The sequence below is a fragment of the Haliotis asinina genome, chromosome 5 (genome assembly GCF_037392515.1).
Source record: "Haliotis asinina isolate JCU_RB_2024 chromosome 5, JCU_Hal_asi_v2, whole genome shotgun sequence".
Taxonomy (NCBI): Eukaryota; Metazoa; Mollusca; class Gastropoda; order Lepetellida; family Haliotidae; genus Haliotis; species Haliotis asinina.
In genome coordinates this window covers 19,100,916-19,121,712 of record NC_090284.1, presented here as the reverse complement: position 1 = coordinate 19,121,712, position 20,797 = coordinate 19,100,916, and the positions used below count along the sequence as shown (strand labels likewise).

Here is a 20,797-nt window from a genome sequence, read left to right as displayed (position 1 = left end):
TGTATCGGTCTTTGAGCCAAACTGTGATCTGCGTGTCGCGTATTCGAATCCAAAGTTCAGGAACATCCAATGCTTATTATGACAATACCTTGCATGAGGGTTCCACGGATAGCTTCTTGTCGCTAGGCACCACCCTACATTATCAAGCCTTTGACGAAACAATCTTGTTTAGCCAAACTCACTAACATACTCTTATCGGGCTTGAAAATACACTGTTAGACAACATCCCTCGTCTAATCAGCCTCAGAACGTAGGACGTATATTATTCGAAACAATATATTTGTTAAACCTGTCACAATATGCTTAACTATTTTAAACTTAGAACTAACCATCTGCAGGAACACATGGATTTGTCCCGAGACGTCGGCTCCAACTCAATATAACTATGTACAGCAGTTAAAATCTCCTGAATCACTATCCAATATATTCCCTGATAAACGATACCTCAACATTCTTACAACGAAAATAGGGTAGACAAAATATATGCCGATAGCTCTGTGCCTTTCCCCGTGATATGCTAGAAAATGTATAAAACTCTTGATTGCTTCAATCTCCTTCCCAGACGGTGCAAAGGATTTAGATTAAAGGATTTACCATCTAGGCCCACATCATTGATGAAAAAGGGTCTTAGCTTATGTTTCAAGACGCATATCGAACCCAAGCACTCACACCCAAGCAGCTAGGCACTCAATACCAACGAGTTGGTTAGAGACTTTGCAATTACAAAAAAGTCGGTTACCTAAATCATTTTTTTCTTCATGGAACTGACGCCCAGCCAACGCGTGTTACGACAAACGGGTATTTTACTGACAAAACCAAACATATTAACATACGAAGAAAAACTGACCTCATGCTCCTTAACTCAAAACTATGTCAAGCTAACAACACACTCCAAGATGATAACGATTGAAATGAGGAGTGTCTCTGTTGTCATTTGGAGGAAGTTCAAAGGAATTGTTTCATTTTTCAATTTATGAATGGTGCAGAGTTCATATGATGCTCCATGCATTTCACACAGGTAATTATACGGTACATACGAATATGGGTTACACATCATTGATTGGTTTAGGTAAAACACCAGAACTTTGAAACAATCATAGTATACACATGGCTGTATAAATGCTACTCACTATCTAGCAAATGAACTATGTTTAGGCAAAGAACAAAACCCGTCAGGCTTCAAACGCTTCATATTACATATTCACACACACTGAGTTCTATTTTATGTCTCTTCGACAATGGAATATTAACATGAAAACCTGTACCTATCTCTGTGATTCTTGGGTATCATTACTAGTTTACACACACACACACAAACACACACACACACACACACACACACACACACACACACACACACACACACACACATGTGTGTGTGTGTATATATAGTTTCAATAGTGAGTAGATCTCTTGGTATAGATTCCAATAATTTCTATTAATCATCTGTGTCATAAATGATGAATAAGAAGAACTACATCATACATCTTTTGTTGCAGCATCTCGACAACTGTATTACCTAGATACTGATTAGGGTGTTGCTCTGACAACGGCGGATAGATCAGAGGAGTTGTTGCTCACTGAAATGCATATATAACTGCTGCAGAATAATCCACTTGTCTGAATTACGCATACAGCCATGATGAGTGAGCACTGTTACTGGTGGGGAACGCGTGTAGGCAGGATCGTATACATGGACATGATACACATGTATCTGAATACGAACATAGCACACATTATATCTGAATATGTAAATGATACCCGAGTATCTGAATCCTTACGGACTCCAATACGAACATGGAGCACGTGTACCTCAATACGTGCATGGTACATAATGTATCTATATACTTACATGATATCTGACGTATCTGAATACATCCTATCCTGATACGTATATGGTACATGTGTATTGTATCTGCATACTTACATGATATATGATATATATGTCTCAAATACGTTCTTGATACAAAGTAGATATCTGAATACATCCTATCCTGATACGTATATGGTACATGTGTATTGTATCTGCATACTTACATGATATATGATATATATGTCTCAAATACGTTCTTGATACAAAGTAGATATCTGAATACATCCTATCCTGATACGTATATGGTACATGTGTATTGTATCTGCATACTTACATGATATATGATATATATGTCTCAAATACGTTCTTGATACAAAGTAGATATCTGAATACATCCTATCCTGATACGTATATGGTACATGTGTATTGTATCTGCATACTTACATGATATATGATATATATGTCTCAAATACGTTCTTGATACAAAGTAGATATCTGAATACATCCTATCCTGATACGTATATGGTACATGTGTATTGTATCTGCATACTTACATGATATATGATATATATGTCTCAAATACGTTCTTGATACAAAGTAGATATCTGAATACATCCTATCCTGATACGTATATGGTACATGTGTATTGTATCTGCATACTTACATGATATATGATATATATGTCTCAAATACGTTCTTGATACAAAGTAGATATCTGAATACATCCTATCCTGATACGTATATGGTACATGTGTATTGTATCTGCATACTTACATGATATATGATATATATGTCTCAAATACGTTCTTGATACAAAGTAGATATCTGAATACATCCTATCCTGATACGTATATGGTACATGTGTATTGTATCTGCATACTTACATGATATATGATATATATGTCTCAAATACGTTCTTGATACAAAGTAGATATCTGAATACATCCTATCCTGATACGTATATGGTACATGTGTATTGTATCTGCATACTTACATGATATATGATATATATGTCTCAAATACGTTCTTGATACAAAGTAGATATCTGAATACATCCTATCCTGATACGTATATGGTACATGTGTATTGTATCTGCATACTTACATGATATATGATATATATGTCTCAAATACGTTCTTGATACAAAGTAGATATCTGAATACATCCTATCCTGATACGTATATGGTACATGTGTATTGTATCTGCATACTTACATGATATATGATATATATGTCTCAAATACGTTCTTGATACAAAGTAGATATCTGAATACATCCTATCCTGATACGTATATGGTACATGTGTATTGTATCTGCATACTTACATGATATATGATATATATGTCTCAAATACGTTCTTGATACAAAGTAGATATCTGAATACATCCTATCCTGATACGTATATGGTACATGTGTATTGTATCTGCATACTTACATGATATATGATATATATGTCTCAAATACGTTCTTGATACAAAGTAGATATCTGAATACATCCTATCCTGATACGTATATGGTACATGTGTATTGTATCTGCATACTTACATGATATATGATATATATGTCTCAAATACGTTCTTGATACAAAGTAGATATCTGAATACATCCTATCCTGATACGTATATGGTACATGTGTATTGTATCTGCATACTTACATGATATATGATATATATGTCTCAAATACGTTCTTGATACAAAGTAGATATCTGAATACATCCTATCCTGATACGTATATGGTACATGTGTATTGTATCTGCATACTTACATGATATATGATATATATGTCTCAAATACGTTCTTGATACAAAGTAGATATCTGAATACATCCTATCCTGATACGTATATGGTACATGTGTATTGTATCTGCATACTTACATGATATATGATATATATGTCTCAAATACGTTCTTGATACAAAGTAGATATCTGAATACATCCTATCCTGATACGTATATGGTACATGTGTATTGTATCTGCATACTTACATGATATATGATATATATGTCTCAAATACGTTCTTGATACAAAGTAGATATCTGAATACATCCTATCCTGATACGTATATGGTACATGTGTATTGTATCTGCATACTTACATGATATATGATATATATGTCTCAAATACGTTCTTGATACAAAGTAGATATCTGAATACATCCTATCCTGATACGTATATGGTACATGTGTATTGTATCTGCATACTTACATGATATATGATATATATGTCTCAAATACGTTCTTGATACAAAGTAGATATCTGAATACATCCTATCCTGATACGTATATGGTACATGTGTATTGTATCTGCATACTTACATGATATATGATATATATGTCTCAAATACGTTCTTGATACAAAGTAGATATCTGAATACATCCTATCCTGATACGTATATGGTACATGTGTATTGTATCTGCATACTTACATGATATATGATATATATGTCTCAAATACGTTCTTGATACAAAGTAGATATCTGAATACATCCTATCCTGATACGTATATGGTACATGTGTATTGTATCTGCATACTTACATGATATATGATATATATGTCTCAAATACGTTCTTGATACAAAGTAGATATCTGAATACATCCTATCCTGATACGTATATGGTACATGTGTATTGTATCTGCATACTTACATGATATATGATATATATGTCTCAAATACGTTCTTGATACAAAGTAGATATCTGAATACATCCTATCCTGATACGTATATGGTACATGTGTATTGTATCTGCATACTTACATGATATATGATATATATGTCTCAAATACGTTCTTGATACAAAGTAGATATCTGAATACATCCTATCCTGATACGTATATGGTACATGTGTATTGTATCTGCATACTTACATGATATATGATATATATGTCTCAAATACGTTCTTGATACAAAGTAGATATCTGAATACATCCTATCCTGATACGTATATGGTACATGTGTATTGTATCTGCATACATACATGATATATGATATATATGTCTCAAATACGTTCTTGATACAAAGTAGATATCTGAATACATCCTATCCTGATACGTATATGGTACATGTGTATTGTATCTGCATACATACATGATATATGATATATATGTCTCAAATACGTTCTTGATACAAAGTAGATATCTGAATACATCCTATCCTGATACGTATATGGTACATGTGTATTGTATCTGCATACATACATGATATATGATATATATGTCTCAAATACGTTCTTGATACAAAGTAGATATCTGAATACATCCTATCCTGATACGTATATGGTACATGTGTATTGTATCTGCATACTTACATGATATATGATATATATGTCTCAAATACGTTCTTGATACAAAGTAGATATCTGAATACATCCTATCCTGATACGTATATGGTACATGTGTATTGTATCTGCATACTTACATGATATATGATATATATGTCTCAAATACGTTCTTGATACAAAGTAGATATCTGAATACATCCTATCCTGATACGTATATGGTACATGTGTATTGTATCTGCATACTTACATGATATATGATATATATGTCTCAAATACGTTCTTGATACAAAGTAGATATCTGAATACATCCTATCCTGATACGTATATGGTACATGTGTATTGTATCTGCATACTTACATGATATATGATATATATGTCTCAAATACGTTCTTGATACAAAGTAGATATCTGAATACATCCTATCCTGATACGTATATGGTACATGTGTATTGTATCTGCATACTTACATGATATATGATATATATGTCTCAAATACGTTCTTGATACAAAGTAGATATCTGAATACATCCTATCCTGATACGTATATGGTACATGTGTATTGTATCTGCATACTTACATGATATATGATATATATGTCTCAAATACGTTCTTGATACAAAGTAGATATCTGAATACATCCTATCCTGATACGTATATGGTACATGTGTATTGTATCTGCATACTTACATGATATATGATATATATGTCTCAAATACGTTCTTGATACAAAGTAGATATCTGAATACATCCTATCCTGATACGTATATGGTACATGTGTATTGTATCTGCATACATACATGATATATGATATATATGTCTCAAATACGTTCTTGATACAAAGTAGATATCTGAATACATCCTATCCTGATACGTATATGGTACATGTGTATTGTATCTGCATACTTACATGATATATGATATATATGTCTCAAATACGTTCTTGATACAAAGTAGATATCTGAATACATCCTATCCTGATACGTATATGGTACATGTGTATTGTATCTGCATACTTACATGATATATGATATATATGTCTCAAATACGTTCTTGATACAAAGTAGATATCTGAATACATCCTATCCTGATACGTATATGGTACATGTGTATTGTATCTGCATACTTACATGATATATGATATATATGTCTCAAATACGTTCTTGATACAAAGTAGATATCTGAATACATCCTATCCTGATACGTATATGGTACATGTGTATTGTATCTGCATACTTACATGATATATGATATATATGTCTCAAATACGTTCTTGATACAAAGTAGATATCTGAATACATCCTATCCTGATACGTATATGGTACATGTGTATTGTATCTGCATACTTACATGATATATGATATATATGTCTCAAATACGTTCTTGATACAAAGTAGATATCTGAATACATCCTATCCTGATACGTATATGGTACATGTGTATTGTATCTGCATACTTACATGATATATGATATATATGTCTCAAATACGTTCTTGATACAAAGTAGATATCTGAATACATCCTATCCTGATACGTATATGGTACATGTGTATTGTATCTGCATACTTACATGATATATGATATATATGTCTCAAATACGTTCTTGATACAAAGTAGATATCTGAATACATCCTATCCTGATACGTATATGGTACATGTGTATTGTATCTGCATACTTACATGATATATGATATATATGTCTCAAATACGTTCTTGATACAAAGTAGATATCTGAATACATCCTATCCTGATACGTATATGGTACATGTGTATTGTATCTGCATACTTACATGATATATGATATATATGTCTCAAATACGTTCTTGATACAAAGTAGATATCTGAATACATCCTATCCTGATACGTATATGGTACATGTGTATTGTATCTGCATACTTACATGATATATGATATATATGTCTCAAATACGTTCTTGATACAAAGTAGATATCTGAATACATCCTATCCTGATACGTATATGGTACATGTGTATTGTATCTGCATACTTACATGATATATGATATATATGTCTCAAATACGTTCTTGATACAAAGTAGATATCTGAATACATCCTATCCTGATACGTATATGGTACATGTGTATTGTATCTGCATACTTACATGATATATGATATATATGTCTCAAATACGTTCTTGATACAAAGTAGATATCTGAATACGTACATGGTACACATATACTTGATGCACGTATATATACATACACAAATGAACACAGGTATCAAATACCTACAAAATATATATGTGAAACTGCCTGATTACATGAAAAGCAATCATAAGCAATCATTGGGATACATACTATCTGGATCAGAAGACTATTTCACATTGGCGCGCTGGTTTGAATTTGCCAGAAGGTATTGCTAATATCAGCATTGTTTATTCTTTAGGAAACGGAGAAAAATGTGACTCCTTTTCTTAAGAGGAAATGTAAGACACTGAGGTTAACAGAAACTGTTTGCATCTGCAATCGTTCATTTAGCTTAGAAAATGTTTGAAATACATGTACTGAAGTGAAGTAACAAAATATGCGTCGCGTCATGAAAAATATGCGACGAAACCTATACTACATCCATAGGAAATCTAAAAAACAAAGTCGATAGAACAGGATTATGAATCATGATGAAGTGTTTATGAATTACTTTCAAAATAGATATGATACCAGATAAGCGTATCCTGGAGCACGATTAGCATCCGTCATAGATTTATGTAAACCCAATCTACTCTTTGCTTGATGACATTCGGGAACGTATGGGATACCAGATAAGCGTATCTTGGAGCACGATTAGCATCCGTCATAAATTTATGGAAACCTAATCAACTATTTGCTTGATGACATTCGGGAACGCCCTTTTTGATGGCTCTCTTGATGCGTTGATAGTTGTAGCTTTGATTTAACCAGTAGTGAGCAAGAATTGCATGACGCTCTTTCAAATTTTGGCAGAATGAGTAACCATGTTCGTCTGTGATTCAAAAGCGAAAGCGACACCTAAAATTGGAGTCTTTACGATGTGGCGAGACATGAGATGAATGTTGACTCTTGAAAGACTGAATGTATTACTCCTTCCCTATCAACGAATATTTCGTTGTACAAGTATGCTTTTTAACTACTCGTACAACAGTACAACAGTACCAATACCTGCGGCTGTAGAGGAGCATAATCCTGGAGTCGGCCGCAATGAGACTCTGCATTTGCTGACAAAGCGTGGCTTCATGTCCCACATTGCGCAAAATTAACGTCTCCAAAATGCGAAATCTACAAAATAAAGAATTATGGAGAGGTAATATAATAACACAAAAAATAATAGCGACCAAAACAAGTCCACAATATATTATATGTGCATACATTATATATTATCACCAAGCAAAATCAGAGGTATTTGATATACTCCGACCATCTCATATGTTTATGTTGATTCAGGACTGAGTAGCAAATGAATGGCTGAGTATGAAATGGATTCCTGTCGAATGCCAATGCACGGAATCAAAGCCTTATCTATATTTACCTTTGTCCCTTCTTTAATAGAAACGTATTCCAGACAAAATGGAAGCCCCGGATTCAAGAACCAGAGTCATTAGGCAATGTGAACTATAATTATTTTTGACAGATGTTCGCAAAATCCTTACAAATGCCCATCGTGTATCACGGATTATGTACACCGCTACCCGGTACGATAAGACGCCAGTCAACGTTTTGACAAATGTAGTCACTTCATACAAAGCAAATAGTCACAGGGCGAATATGCCAGTCCAGAATCCTCATGGCTTCATTATGTTTGTGCGCTCATTCTTGGATTTTGCGTCTACTTTGGCCTTGGAAAATTCTTTAATAATTTTCTGTCCTCGAGATACTGTTCCTGGTGTTTCAAAAACGTTACCATTTTGATTGGAACCGATTAAATTATCAGAACTGTTATACCAAAGAGAAAAAATATCTTCTTCAGGAATCACTGCTTTTTCTAACTGATGTCCATCACAATTATGCTTTCTAAAAAAAGTTTCAGTACAAGGAAGAAAAATATGTAAAAATATATCGCTCCCTGGCGATTTGCTCCAACGGAAACCCGATGATTTTTGCATTTTATCATCCGACCACCGACCTGGATGACAAGCACAGCTAAAACCAGAACAAATACATCATGAAGGAAAATTTGATTACTTCACTGCGGGGTGCTGAACGTGGTTGATATTAGTGTTGCGCCATATACGGTTCAGCAGTTAAGGGGAAACTGCACAGACGGCAACTTCAAAACATAGAACATGACGTTTCCGATTGTCTCCTTGGTATAACTGGAATATTGCGGTATTAAACAACAAAGCAGCCTTCGTAACATTTGGAGCCGTGAAGGTCCGGGGTAGAATAGACCTCCAGCAACCCATGCTTGTCCTAAGAGGCGACTAACGGATTCGGGTGGTCAGGCTCGCTGACTTGGTTAACATATGTCATCGGTTCCCAGTTGCGCAGATCGATGTTCATGCTGTTGATCACTGTATTGTCTGTTCCAGACTCGATTATTTACAGACTACCACCATATAGCTGGAATATAACTGAGTGCGACGTAAAACTAAACTCACTCACTCGTTAGGTTTGTTTTTGTTGTTTGTTTGCTTGTAGTTTAAGGCCGATATTCCAGTCTGGACCAGACAATCCAGTGATCAACCACACGAACCTCGATCTACGCAGTTGGGATACCATGAATTGTCAACCGAATCAGCAACCAGGACCACCCGATCCCGTTGATCGTCTATTATGACAAGCATGGGCTACAGGGGACCAGTTCTAACCTGGGGCTTCTCGGGTCCCTTCGATTTCTTACAATCGCTAGCAGCTTAACGGTCTATGTGGTAGCAAAAGTGATGTAAGTCCCCTTGGTCCCTAGTATGGTGATCTAACTTCAGTTGTTGGTGATCTATAGCCTATTTTTATATGGTGTCTTGTCCAAATTGTCCTGATAGTATTAACTTCATATGCTAGTTTTAAATTCGAATTGTGATATTCTGGTTGTTTTACCGTACTTTGACGACGGGTTTCATAATACATACATATTCTTTATAATCATTTTTGTTCTCGTCCGGGATCGGGTGGTCAGGCTTGCTGACATGGGTTCCCAGTTGCGCAGATCGATGCTGATGCTGTTGATCACTGGATTGTCTGGTCCAGACTCGATTATTTACAGACCGCTGTCATGTAGCTGGAATATTGCTGAGTGCGGCTTAAAACTCAACTCATTCGCTCACTCATTGTTCTCGTCACGATATGGCTGAATGTTGCCGATGTGATGTTAAATTATAACTCACTCACTCACGCACTCACTCACTCGGGTCCCATCGTATGGTATAGAACTAATATTGACCATTACCTTGGTTTAGGGTTGTTGATGTCATCATATGGGTCTGCCGATTTTGGAACTCTGGTTAGGTCTTTGACTGCTGATATGAAGTCATCATGACCTGTTTCGTTGGTGGTGACGACGGTAATGTCGGTCCAGTTGTAGCGGCCGAGCATGCTGAGCATCGCCTTCACCTGGTGGTGGATGGTGGGGGAAATCAGAAGGTTCCTGGTCTTGGAATGGGTCTGTAAGAAATGAATTCATTGGATGTTGCGAGAAAACAAAATGACCTGACGTGATACATTTATTATTCATAGGCAATGACAGTTGCGAGTTGAGGGGAAAAGGTTACTTTTTAGTGTATATATGTCTATCTATCTATCTATCTATCTATCTATCTATCTATCTATCTATCTATCTATTTGTCCATCTATCTATCTACCTGTGTGTGCGCGTGGGAGAGAGATAGTGGGGAGAGGGAGACAGAGAGACAAACAAGTTCAGTGCATAACGCTTGGATCCTCTAAGGGGATTAAAGTAATGTAAAATCATTGTCCCCCTGAGAGGGTACGTAAGTCCACAAACATTCCAAGTAAATTAAAACTTTCCACATTTTTAATCGTAGAATATGTGTCTTCTTAATGTTTGGCTATATTTCCTAAATTCCTAACAGCTTAAAGGATTGTGTAAATCCAGCTAGAGTCCATGCAGGAGGCAAATAAACTGTACGCTCCCTTCTGTTGTTGGGGATGTGTATATAGTCAGTATTCTATATTGTATTGGCCAAACAGTGATATTAGTTTTAACTTTCCACGCTAGTTTTAATTGTAACTGTGATATTCTTGGCAATGTTATTTTGCTGTCCTTTGACGACAGGTTTTTATAGTGTATACATATTTCCTTTCAGTATCAAACAAATTCTCATCACGATATGACTGAAATATTGCCGATGTCACGTTAAATATTAACTCACTCACGCATAACACTTGGAACATTATTTCTCAGTGCCACTTCACAGTGCATTTGTGATGATGGTTATTATGATGAAAGGCATAATTTAAACACGACGCTATAGATCAAGATTGGAATGCAATGGTCGATGGTTTGAGCACTTGTTCATGGGGTGAGTGAGTGAGTGAGTAAATAAGGTTGAACGTAAGATTACAACAATCCTATTTGTATGACAGATTGTAAGCTAAACGTGTGAATAAGGCCAGGGTTTGGACACATACAAAATTGGTTACACCGGTGAATAGAGTTGCTTACAAACCATTAAACCCTATGAATCGAGTCCACAGTCATACATTCTGCAACCCCAATGTCTCAGAATTATCGTAAGCTTTTTCATATAACATGTTTCTGTTTCCCGTAGATCGTTTTACATAAACACACATGATCAAATAACATGAGTGCCCACTTGATTTCAATAAATATGCAAAAGTAACTTAAAATATATTCATCCGTGATGATCAGTAAACTATTCTTCAGCAAATGCGTAATACGTATACATAATATTTACTATATTAATGCATAATACGTATACTTTCCTAGGTATATTCATGCTCATATGTATGCATGCATTCAGAATACGATCAGTTGTTTTTGATCTATAGCCCGTGTTTTATAACGTATTGTCTTCTTTAATTACAATGTTTTAGTTTTTCATGGTAGTTTTATGTTTATATCTGTGAGATTCTAGTGTTTTTACTGTCCATCGTCAACAGGTTTTACCCTTCAACATTTTTTTCATTTTATTATATGAATTGTTTTCGTCACGGTATGGCTGAGATATTGAATTATGAAATATTAACTCACTCACTCAGATAAGTGTACAGCAACTCACAATGCATGACTAATAAACATTATGGTCCTCGCTGTTCCATAAGAAGACACCGTGTAAATCAACACTAAAACAAATCCAAACCAACCTTAGAAAAAACAAAAAGGTACAACGGTTCAATTCCTTAGATGATACCATATCAAGTCTAACGTGACTTATTACCCCATGGAAGTTGGCCATGAATGCATACACCAGGGCATTTTTGACAGAGACAAGGGTGAAAAAATCGGCAATTTCAAAGCTGCCGCGAGTTCAATTATAGGTTCATCGTGTACAACTGTCGTGAGAAAGGAAATTTATGGCAAACGAAAACAATACAATTTCGAGCAAATGAAAGGTCGTGGATATTCAACAAATAACCCACGCTCTAATGTTCAAATATATATTTTGAATAGTTTCCGACTAAAGCAGAAGAGCCATAGAAACAATTATTTGATTCACGGTCGTAAGTCACCTCGCAGGTCGTTATCAAGTCAAGTGCATGTTATCTAGCAATACTGTTCGTGACGTTACATGCTTGTATGATGATTGAGTTTCATTTTATGCCGCACTCAGCAATATTCCAGCTATATGGCGATGGTCCGTAAATAATTGAGTCTGGACCAGACAATCCAGTGATCAACGGTGACCTTCACAGGTGCTTGTATGACGAACTAATAACCTCAACACATCGTATAATTCTGCTTATTCCGACGAGTGATGAAAATGGTATTAAAACAAATATTAATTAAACATCAACCCAGAGAATAACAAGTATCCACTATCACATTTAAGTTTCCAGTGGGAGAAAGTTGATGATGCAAAGTTTTGGAGAAGAGATGAGTGTATCTTCTTGGAGTCACAAACACACGCAAGTGCATGTCAATATCCGATTTCTCGGAATAATTAAGAGACGATCAAAATGAAAAGGCAACCTCTGCAAAGCTTTAAAAATGTTCCACTGAAGGCGTGATGGGTACATATCTCGCAAACCTACGGTACGTGAGGGGAACCACATATGTATATATGTATACACAGTGTGTGTTCATCGTTGGTTAAGCCTACCTTTTCGTTCTTTCAAATATCATACCATGTACGTCACGTGCTTAATCCCGCATACTTTCACATAACTCAGTGAGCAACTAATCCTAAAACTACATGCCACTTGAAGTCAATGAACATACAGCGGATATGACACTTTCAGAATATCGACATTATCAATATCATACAGAAGAATGGCGAATCAGTATGATCTCATGAGGTTTTTCTTTTCAGAACTGGAAAATATAGTGAAAACACATCTAGTGGTTTAACGAGATAAAAAAATTCTGAATGCCTTTTCCTAATGAGTCAAATGGTTGTCATAAGGTCATTGGTCAATTAACTGTTTGATGTGAGCAATTTCGTTAATCACACCCATGCGGCTGAAACGTCTTGAATGTGGATTGGCTTCTGCAGTTTGGTGAATAACTGACAGATCTGTGACACAAATCACGGATTAGACCAAACATTACATTACAGATTTTGTAAAATTCATCACATACAAAAACATGTTGTATTTATCCATAACACAATATTTGTTATCCACAAGTCCACATATGTTCAATCAGATTACTAACATGAAACAGAAATGCGTTAGACAATTAAAGGGTCCCCGTAGATGTGTTTCTTGTTTTGGTGATGTTAAGTCTGCATATTGACGCAGACCCATCGAATGAGTCAACTGAAACATTCTTCTTAGCTTAAACATATCATTATCATGCTAGTAATTATAAAATCGATACAAAATTAGAGACCACAGAGCTTCAAGACATCCGTCTTGTTCCTGTGGTAACATTCAACCTCATACTGTTTTTTATACGCACATGTTCCCTCGAGCTTGCCCTGAACTGCAAGGAGGCAAACACGACCCGTCTACTGGGGAAACATTAAGTAATTTAAAATTCTGTCGATTTCCACTGCATGGTTTTGTATCTATGATTCGTATGATATTTTATGCTTTCTTGAAACTGATGTTCGGCCAGATGCCGCCTAGGAAGATAATAAGTTCAATAAAAAGGCATTTGGACAAGAACAAACTGAGGTAAATGTAAACACATTTGAATGGAATTAAAGCCGAGATTGTATCATCACGAATGGCGTCGTTGTGGTTTGTCTGAGACTCTGCGCTTACCGGGGCCAGAGAGATACACCCACTGCCATTTTCCTTCTACAGAATGCTTACTGGATTAATATCTTTACGTTTCATGATGAAGAATGCCCCCATAGTGGGAGCGGAATGTTTTAAAATAGATTATGTGGATTATGGTTTCATAACCATATTTCGTTGTATGGTTATATGCGTTTCGACTGAACACAGAACAAGAATGTGAGCAAAGACGTCTTAGCATCCTTCAGTTGGGAACTTTTTGGAAGTATGACGTCTCAAAGGTTACGGTATTTTTGTAATGTCAAATTAAACTCACAATCTTCTTACCTCTAGGAATGTTTCATAGTTGTCATTTGGATCAATAGATAAATATATATATTCAACATTTTCAGAGTTCAGTTCGTTCAGTTTGGCCACATATCACTTTTCACTGCATTGCAGATGTACCATGTACACTGTAGGCAAGAATAATGAAAAAGTGTAATAGCTACAGTCCGCACTATGCGATGTACATATTTCTAAACGTAGTACCTTAAATAAGCATATTCTTAAAATACGCCTCATGTTAGCATGCAGATGCTATGTTCCTGCTTGAAACGTCTTTGCTTTATAAAGTTAAGCGTGCATATGAAATAAGAACACACGCTCCAGCCAGCTTCTTAGGTTTGGGTCTTAAAAGATGCAGCACAGACTGTGTTGTCTCATTAATGTTGGTTGTTTGTCCAAAATAAATGTTGTTTCAAAATTATACACGTAGTTGGTTTTTCAATGTAGACGCAACTGGTGTTATTGCTAAATATACAGGATAAACATTTTTATATTCATGAGATATCCCAGCTGAAAGTATAGGTTGTGCGTTTCAGACTATATCATGTGTGTATGAATCAGAATCTCCGGGACGGATGATCATAAATAGGTTTTCCCAAAACTGAAACATCCTGATGAATTTTAGGCACCAGTAACAACCACGTGCACGATGAATGGGAACATATAGTACAGATTATTCTCCATATTATTTTCTATACCATTAACATAAATACAGACATTGCACAAGCAAACACACATTTACTTTAAAAGGAGTCTACACCAGAAGCACAACGAAATAGATAAGAAATTACTATCATTAAATATCTCAAAGTAACACCATATCCTATTTGCATAATAGTTGCAACAAAACTGACTGAATATCAGACTGTGTGTCAGAATAACCTGTAATTTCAAATATATATCGGATATGACTGTTCAAGTCTGTCAACAGTATACGTGTTTACATTCTGTCAATGTCGTCGTTATTATTTAGCAATACACATAGCACGGACCAATATTGCCACCATACCCACCATTACTAGCTGCAGAAACGTTAAGAGCATTTGGCTTTACGGTTGAACCTCTAAATCACTCTTATGAGACTACCTTAGCCCTTGCGTAGATTACCAGGGATACTCAACCACATTCACAGACCCATCAAACCATAGGGGCACAAAGACCATCTACGGCATGCTTCAAATACATGGGAGTGACATATGAGATCATTAGAAGGCTCATCAAAATATCCTGTATGAGTACAGGCGACACCAACAATTCAGGAATCAGGGTCCTGGGAAAACAAACCTACAAGAAGAGTGAAACGCCTTCCTTGAAATACTGTCCAAATGATCAAATGCTGTGAAGAAGCATACCTTGGTGATTGGTAAGGCCTACATCAGGAGCATAACACCAGAAATCAACCGACAAACAAGATTACAACCCGCTATCCCAGATCACCTTCCGCAAACTAGATCCCATGCACCAGCACAATCGTCCTTCACCTTGCAGAAAGTTCCAGATGACACAATATCAAAATATTCACACCGACCACAAGAATGTTACTTCAGACCGTCATCCTGCCAACTTAAGATCAACTAGAATCACACACTGTATACACACTAAAATACAATGCATGGGGTCATAATTTTGTCTTTCCGTCATTGGGAAAGTAGTTGTTCATCACTTAACTGATATGTTAAAGCTTCCAGAAACTTCCTTCTGAAAGTCGGAAAGAATAAGGTCATCTCGTCATTGATATCGTTCAAGTAAAGGTTTACTGAGTAAGGTGTAATATTATTCATAACCTCATAACTCCACATAGGTTTTACTCTGTAAGGTGATTCATAGAACATATTTTAGTAATTCCATCTAGATTTTGTTCTATGGGGTGTAACACCAAATATAATTATGATAGTTCCATTAAAGGTTTAATCTTTATGGCATAATTACAGGATGGGTAATTTTCATACTTCCACCTTGGTTCAAACGTTTTGTGTGTTTTGTTCGTTCTTGAAGGCCGCACTCAGACATGTTCCAGCTATATGACTGCACTCTAAAAATAGCCCGGAGATTGACATCATGAGCATCGATCCAGTGAGTTGGGGAACGATAATATGCATCATTCAAGTCGGCGAGAGTGATCACCCAAACCAGTCAGTCGCCTCTGACGACAAGCGTGGGTTGCTGAAGATTATTTCTAAGCCGGTCTCGATCTTTCGCGTGGTACACTATGCCTCATTCTCATACGTGATGTTTCTCAATAAGGTTTTGCTTATTTTCACCCTAAGCATGAACATGCAACAAAGTTTTCATACTGCCACTTAGTTTATACTCTGTGATGCATTCCACGTTGGATCAGTCTCATACATTTACTTAGTTATGTACATGTATACAATGAAGACATGCTCATTCGTAATACTTCCACCTAGGCTTTACTCTGTAATGTCTTACATGGTGCATGATTTTCATACTTTCACCTAGACTTTACTCTGTAATGTTTTATATGGTGCATGATTTTCAAACTTCCACCTAAACTTTACTCTTTAATGTTTTCGTACTTCCACCTAAACTTTACTCTTTAATGTTTTCGTACTTCCATATAGACTTTACTCTTTAATGTTTTATATGGTGCATAACTTTCATACTTCCACCTTGACTTTACTCTTAAATGTTTTACATGGTGCATGATTTTCATACTTCCACCTAGATTTTACACTTTTTAATGTTTTACATGTTGAATGGTTTCCTAGACTTTACTCTTTAATGTTTTACGTAGTGCATGGTTTTCATACTTCTGTCGAGTTCATACTTTTTAGTGATTTACATGGTACATAATTTTGATACTTGTACCTAGTTTTTTTTTCTCTTTAATGTTTTACATGATGCATCACATTCTTTCACACTCCACCTTTCTTTAACTCCTTAATGTGTAACATGGCGAATGGTTTTCATACTTCCACCTAGGATTTACAATAAATGTCTTACATGGTGCTTGGTTGTACTTTTAAATGTTCTACATGAAGCAGTCTTTCTTTACACCTACACCAAGCTCTTGCTCTATGCTGCTTTACATGATGCTTGAAATTTATACTTACACATTGGAAAAATGTCTTATCTGCTGCATGGCTCTTAACGTTCAATTATTAAAAACCTATGCGGTGTTAATTTATCAATCACTTATATAATTCCTCTTGGTTCTCTCTCACTCACTGAATCACAAAGTCACCCGTTAACACACTCACTTGTCAGTTCAACAAGTTACTATTCATTCACCTGCCATCTTAACCCCATGTCGATGTACCCGTTGACATGGGGTTTGAAATCGGTGACAGGTCCGCATCATAAAACAAACGCGTTTAAGCAGGTTTTGTTTGCAACCAGGAATTTGGCAATTATTTGCATTGCACATTTGCTGCCATTCCTAGCTTCCTAAAAGTGACATTTTTAGGGCAGGCAAAGATGGAGAGCCAGAGTTATGTCGTCACTTTATATGATTAGCACCTCAAAACTAGCACTAATCCAGATAGAGCTGTGGTAATTCCTCGCTTCCAACTCTTGGCATGAATCAGTTCCTGACTGTACAAGCTTTCAGTGTGATTAACGCAGTGATTGAAGACTGACCGAAGGTCAGACTTGGCTCGACTGACCACATGAACATCTATTATTGGAGGGCGTTGGCACAATCGGGCGTAGCTTGGTTAATGCATTAATTAATCGCTTCATCAACTCGCATGAGATATCCTTGAGTATTTAAGACATGATATGTCCTGTTTTGCACTGATAAGGAGATAATGGTTGTGTTGAGATTGTTGAATGATAGGAAGGTTAATCACTGAAGTCATAGTTCATGTAATATTAACAGGTGATTGTATGTTGAAACGTCTGGTGTGTTTGTGAAGGGAAATACACAGTGATCATGTTTTAGTGAGTGAGTGAGTGAGTGAGTGAGTGAGTGGCGGTCGGGAAGTTCTTGAATGATAATCGAGCCTGGACCAAAACAATCCAGAGAACTCCAGCATGAGCATTGATCAATTAAGACACGTTGCCATGTGTCAGTTCAGCAAACCTGCCCACCAAATCCCATTTGTTATCTGTGAGAAAGTGAGTGAGTGAGTTAGTGAGTTTACGATGTTCTGAGCAGTACTGCACTTGCACCACGACGTGTCAAATGTGGGAGAAAAGTCCGAAGTAATGCAAGTTTCAGACATTTACGTCTTTGGTGAAACCCACCATGACCGGTATGAGTTTGCCAAATCGAAAAACAAAAGGGACCCTAACTCAAAATTATTACCCAAGGCACCCGACTTTGTACATCAAGTGATGGCTGAACTATAAACACCGAACACCAGAGTTAGTTTCCCGACATGGTTACAATGTGCCAAGCCCTTAGTTGTAGTCCCCAGATGTTACTAAAACCGACGGAAAACCATACTCACTCACTCACTCATCGTGAACCATCAGTGGCTCCTTAAAGTTCCATTTTCCTAACATATTGATTTGAGCATTATTTTGCATGTATATTGCAACAGACTATATACTTCTGACACATTAATGGCAGTGATGTGTGCTACACTATCGCATTGTGATTTTCATACCTAAACTTTTTAAACATGAGCTAAAAAGTACGAAACTTTTCAAGTGATCTTTTCATAATATGATGCAAACCCACACTCTGAGCGAGAAACATGTATGCAGATGAAAAAGCTAAAAAGAAGACAATACAATATCCAAAGTGAAACGAGAAACTTATTAATGGTTGCAGTATAATGTACCGTTTGTAACTATTCTACATTAGCAACACATCTTACCTGTGACGTAACCAGGTATTCCGGATTCCATGTTATGACCGGAAGTCCCAGGTACTGAGTGAGACTTTGAAAATAGTGTGTTGCAGCGGGGTTAACGTTGTGGTAGTGTGGGTTGTTGATGTAGATGACAGCAGGTGCCTCTAGCGGAAAGATAGTATCACAGAAAGCGTCCAGAATGTGCTTCGGGTCACCTTCCTTCAGCAGAATTAGTTGCCCCTGGAGAAAGAAGAACCTTCTCAAAGTAATGTCCCTTGATGGCAGGGTCCTACCCCCAGGAAGATGTCGGCCGTAATGGTCCCGATCTCGTCGCAGATGCACGATGACGGGGAGGGTGACACGGGCCCTCCCCAACGTCTCCGAACCAAGAACACATATCGAGAACACAACTAGGTTAAAAAGCCCATACGTGTCCATTTTTCATACCCGTGCCTTAAGCCAGCGCGTATTGCTGGTTACATGGACATGAGCACATAAGTCAACACAGGTGGAACACGGGGAGACATCAATTCAGTCGTAACCTCATCCCCCACAGAAACTGGAGGCAAGATACTGGATCCATGTCAAAGTAGTTCTCACATACACTCAACTGCCTTGGCGATCAGCATTTAACACTCTTCCACAGTCGCCTGCCACAATCTGTAACAGAAACAAGTTCAGCAGTCAATATTTCTCGTGCTTCCTGATCAGCAAATTGCTTAAAGCATACACATCATTCCTCACAGAGAGCGATGGATCCCCAGACAATGGTAGTAGCCGTTTGTTTCTGATAATAGAGACATTCTAATCTACGCCAGCTAAATTACTGCCTTTCACAAACGGAAAACGACAGTGCCTGTGGATGGTGAACCGTAGCTAACCTCGACAGAGAATCGTTCTCGCTGTGATCATTCTTCCGAGGGAGGGGAGTATCCTACCAATAATCTTCTCACGACCATCTCGCACGGAAACAATGTATCTATAAATGGAACACGAAGATGATATAGCTTGAGGTTTGTATTCGTTGACAAGGATATCATGAAGCAGTGAATACCCATTTGTATCAGCTCCGTACCTCGAAGTAATATGCATTCTTTCGAACAAGCCACTGATAACTGAATATATTATTTCTTCCGAGAGAAATTGAGACACGCTGACGGACAACCACTGTGGAAATTATGTTATTATTCATATATGCACAATAAAAGTGGAAATTACCGGGTGATCACAAGCTATGGTAACCTTTAGATCCCTGTCAGAACCTTTGCTAAATATGTCGTCTATATTGTGTAAGAATGTTGAAATGCT

The 20,797-nt window shown here is 36.6% G+C and overlaps 1 protein-coding gene across 1 annotated transcript in view; it reads right to left on the bottom strand.

Annotated features, from left to right (window-relative positions):
- Positions 1-20,149, bottom strand: part of LOC137283586 (glutamate receptor ionotropic, NMDA 2B-like) — a 55,986-nt gene extending 35,837 nt beyond the window's left edge. Inside the window, exons 1-3 of the mRNA XM_067815164.1 lie at positions 19,514-20,149; positions 10,462-10,676; positions 8,241-8,357 (exon numbers count right to left, since the gene is read on the bottom strand). Coding sequence (XP_067671265.1) covers positions 8,241-8,357; positions 10,462-10,676; positions 19,514-19,927 — 746 coding nt within the window. The 5' untranslated portion in view covers positions 19,928-20,149. The remainder of the gene's footprint in view (positions 1-8,240; positions 8,358-10,461; positions 10,677-19,513) is intronic.
- Positions 20,150-20,797: the final 648 nt, after the last annotated feature.